This window comes from Aspergillus foveolatus (genome assembly GCF_047715535.1).
Source record: "Aspergillus foveolatus strain CBS 279.81 unplaced genomic scaffold BDW70scaffold_301, whole genome shotgun sequence".
Classification (NCBI taxonomy): domain Eukaryota; kingdom Fungi; phylum Ascomycota; class Eurotiomycetes; order Eurotiales; family Aspergillaceae; genus Aspergillus; species Aspergillus foveolatus.
The window spans coordinates 246-4,229 of NW_027396365.1; the positions used below are offsets into that span (position 1 = coordinate 246).

At 48.9% G+C, this 3,984-nt stretch overlaps 1 protein-coding gene across 1 annotated transcript; it reads left to right on the forward strand.

The window, feature by feature from the left end:
• Positions 1-1,431: 1,431 nt before the first annotated feature.
• On the forward strand, positions 1,432-1,761 carry BDW70DRAFT_165302 (uncharacterized protein; the record flags this gene model as incomplete). Its single annotated transcript, XM_073741714.1, has 1 exon — positions 1,432-1,761. The coding sequence occupies one exon, from the start codon at positions 1,432-1,434 to the stop codon at positions 1,759-1,761; it is 330 nt and encodes a 109-aa protein (XP_073590425.1).
• Between the last annotated feature and the right edge of the window lie 2,223 nt (positions 1,762-3,984).

The window sequence follows — 3,984 nt, forward strand, 5'->3', positions numbered from 1 at the left end:
ATGATAATGAGCCCATTGATCTTAGTTTTTTGACGAAAAGGTCCCTGAGATTGATAAAGGATGGAGTTTAGAATAGGTGCCCCGGTGTCTATTTTCTTAGCTTGCACGGCTTCGCAGTCTCTCATCCTCTTTGTTATCCCTCAGCACCAGACCCGGGAGCCAGTACACCTGCAACCTCGGTCCTCAATTCGTCCCGCCCGAAAGCATCGTAAAAGGCGAAAGTTGACACAATCAACCATTTTTCCCTGGTCCTCTGGGTTTATTAGCTAGCAGACTTTTCGTGTGACTGGAAGGTTGTGAGGAAGCTGTCACCGCCTGCTCTTGTCGCGGCAAAGTCCTCAGATCGTCACGCGACATGCACCTAGCCGCCTTCCGGTCGCAAACACGACGAGCCATGGAAGTCCAGCAAGTTCAACAAGCCTGCTAGCACCTGAACCTGACTTAATATGAGCGGTCTGATACTGCACATAGTTGCTTGCCAAGTGACAAAGCTAATATTCAATAGAACAGAATGCAGTAAATCAATATCCATAGAAATTCTCATAGCTTTGCCGACTAATCTCGAGAAGCCTCCACCGGATCCCCGCCAACACCTCCCAAAAATCCGCTGCTCGTCCTACCGACACTCGAGATGACCGTAAGATTTCATGTGATTATCGACTGCAACGAAATGTGTGTCGAGTGTTTCCGGCGTCGTACACACGAAAGATCGAATTTGGAAACGTACTGTAGCAAAGCAGTCGGACGAGAATGAACTTAGCCTTGATTTTCTACCTATACGCTAGCTCATGTATCTTGATTCAAGCAGAGCTTCCGAGAAACAGGGATATTCATCGTCAACCACGGATTTCGCCCCGTCACGCGATGTCCATGACGCCATTCTATCTCAATTGATGCGCCCTTTTGTCCAGACAACGCCTGCCAATATATGTAGTCACCCAGCGTATCCAGCTCCGACGAAAGCCGGCCAGAGCTTTCCCAATAAGCGGACGAACAAAGTGGCATTCCGGTCAGCCCGGTGATCCTTACCAACAATGGACCTTGGGAGACAGAAGACGAACGCCAGCATATTCACGCAGACAGCGATGTGGTTATCTCGGAATTGACTTGCTCGTATCCTGACCCTCCGCCACTTCTACGCGATGTCCTGACCCAGTACCGACAGTCTAACGCATATCTGGCCTCTGTTCGTCGTCCAGGCCCTAAGCTCTTATCATTGGCGCCCCCCATATCGATCGGAACCCTGGCTAGAAAGCCGTCGCGTACCCAAGAAGCCGGGAGGATACCGAAGGAAGAAGTTGAGAAAATAAAAGACTAGAAGGAAGTGGAGGAAAAACAAAAGAGACTGAGGTAGTTCCTTTCATTTCATTGCGAGTCTTATCCTCCTAACCTCTTGAGCATTATCTTCAGTGATTCCCTTGTACAAACATTATGGAGGGTATCCACGTCGCCCTCAAGGTCTCCCGGGCAGTTGTTGCCGCCGTTAGCTGCCTGTATTTCTTGAGAGCTCAGTTCAAGCAGATTAAGACACGCTACCGCGACGTGACACCCTTCATCTGGCTCCAGTTCGCCATGCTTCTCGTGTTGGGAGGCGAGGCAGCCATAACCAACATCCGGGCTGGGGTGATGCCTGACATCCTGCCCATAGCGGCGACTTTCCTGTACATTTTCGCACTTCTGCTGCAGCTCAACCATCTCTGGCCCAGCACAGTTGAGGAGAAGCAGCCAGCGGGGTGCCGCATCTCCAATAATGGGAGTTGAGAATATGACAAGTCTATGTTAGGTTCAAGAGCCCATGGTTGATATGATAACATTGCTTCGGTATTGCTGGAGCTGGATTTCGAGCGCTCGCCAATAAGATAAGGGGTCCCGAGGGTCGTGGGTATAAACGATGAAATGGAGAGTCCTGCGCCATTCAGGTAGAGAAAGGTATAGGAGGTTAAGTGAGAAGTGGTGAGGAAAGCAGGCAGGTATATAGGACCACAACGCTCCACTCGGGCAAATTAGAGGACAGAATTGGAGTGAAGTACCGCACATCGTCTACAAACATGTATTTAAATTCTCGAGCACAGATATTCCGTGACAGCCAATCTATGTCTAGTTCCAAGCAGCCCACCACAGTCCTAGCCTCTACTGGCTCACACAATGTTGACCTACCCCAGTCGGAACCGTAAAACACTTCTCTGGCTGGCATATCTGGCAGCTGTTAGTACCAAGGTTCGGGGCCCATATTGTACCCCTGTAGTTGGACACACCAGTATTGGCAGCGGCACTGGCAATACTTTCCACCACCTCCTCTTTCTCTACCAGATTTGCCTTACACCGTCCTCAGGTATGACGCTTCCCACCATTGCTTGACTATTGTCACCACCGCTACTTGAGAAGCTCTGCTGGACACCACCGCGGCTAGGAAAGATGAACTTAAGGAAGCGAGTATCAAGACTCTTCAAACAAGCCAAAGAAGCCCAAGAATAAGGATATAACACAGCCTGTAAATGCTACTTTTTCTACCTCCTATTGCAAGATACCCTACTAATTCTCATCAAGTTAAGGGCCAACAAAAAATGCATCTGCATGTAGTTCAACGTATCGACTTACAAATCATGGTGTCCACTAACTTGACCACCTGCGGCATCGCGGCAAGATCCCAGGACAGTGAACTAATCCCGCTTCAACTAGTTATGCCATCCAGTCACATAAGCATAAAGGTTAAATTCAGCACTGTCGCGATATCATTTCAACCTGTGCGATAGCTCTTCTATCCCCCGTTCGCTTATTATCTTATTCCCATGAAAACAGCGCACCGGAGATTGAAAGAGACACCGGCAAGAAATGAAGTGGTAAAGGTCGGAAAAAGGATTTCGAAAGCACAAGAGATTACGGTCATGTGGCCTGCACTTGCAGGATAGCCATCTACACCTCCCGCAACTGCAACTAGTTAGCCTTCTGAAGAGTTAGATGGATGAATGGAAGTAGAGACTCACTTGTCTGCCCAAGCAGGGAATCTGCGGGTACCGGGCCCGGTCAATCTCGAGGAGTAAGATCGGGAATTGGCGGCAATATACCTTGATCTTCAGCTCGTGGATACAGGAGCTGTATAATCATATGGGCAAGAAAAGTGAGATGAGCGGATTGGAGCTTCGGAAGGCGTACGCCAGCATTCATGTGTTCCTCGTTCCAGACAGCACGCATGTGCTGGATGTCCTCCAGCATGCGTTCGAGCGCGTCTTGATCCAGACACACAGCCTTGTCGTCTTTAAGTAAGTGGTTCCTGAGTAGGTCGTCCAGAAGTTCCGCGTGCGATGGCATCTTGAAGATCAAAAAAGGAAATTTGAAAGATGTGGATGAGAAACTCACCGGCGGTAAGCGGCGTGTTGATAAGAAAAATTGCTGGCGCTAGCAGTTAGCGAGATCGGTCGGTACGCTTCTGATTGGATTCAAAATAAGGGGGCTTATGAACAGCAAGATCATTTCTTGTGTTAAGAAGGGGGGGAGGAAGAGAGAGGGGGGGGGAAGATCGCTGTCCAAATCTACGCATAAATTGTATGGGAAGTTGGACAATGACTTTTAAGTAGCAACTATGATGCAAAACGGCACCTTCCGTCAGGCTAAACTAAGAGGGGCTTAGTTACTACTTGGCAAGAAAAATCAATTTCGAGGGTGCCAAGACGGGAATTGGCTTCTCGCTCAATTCTTGCCCAGCCAAAGCTCATGATGAAGCTTCAAAGCAATCCTGCTTGGGAGGACCACCTATCTGTCTTGACTAAGTTGCTTCAGCCTTTCATAACAAAGCAAATTCGGGGGGTCGTCTCTGAAACTCTCTACTATCTCTGCTGAGACTTGCAAGCCGGCATTGATAATGCTCCTTGCAGACTTCTTGTAACCCTCCTCCAATGCGCAACCCAGCGCCCCTACACCGTAATTAATAACTTCTTCCCACTCCTCTGAGCTGCGTCTCTCCTCAATACGCTTGATCATCAAGCT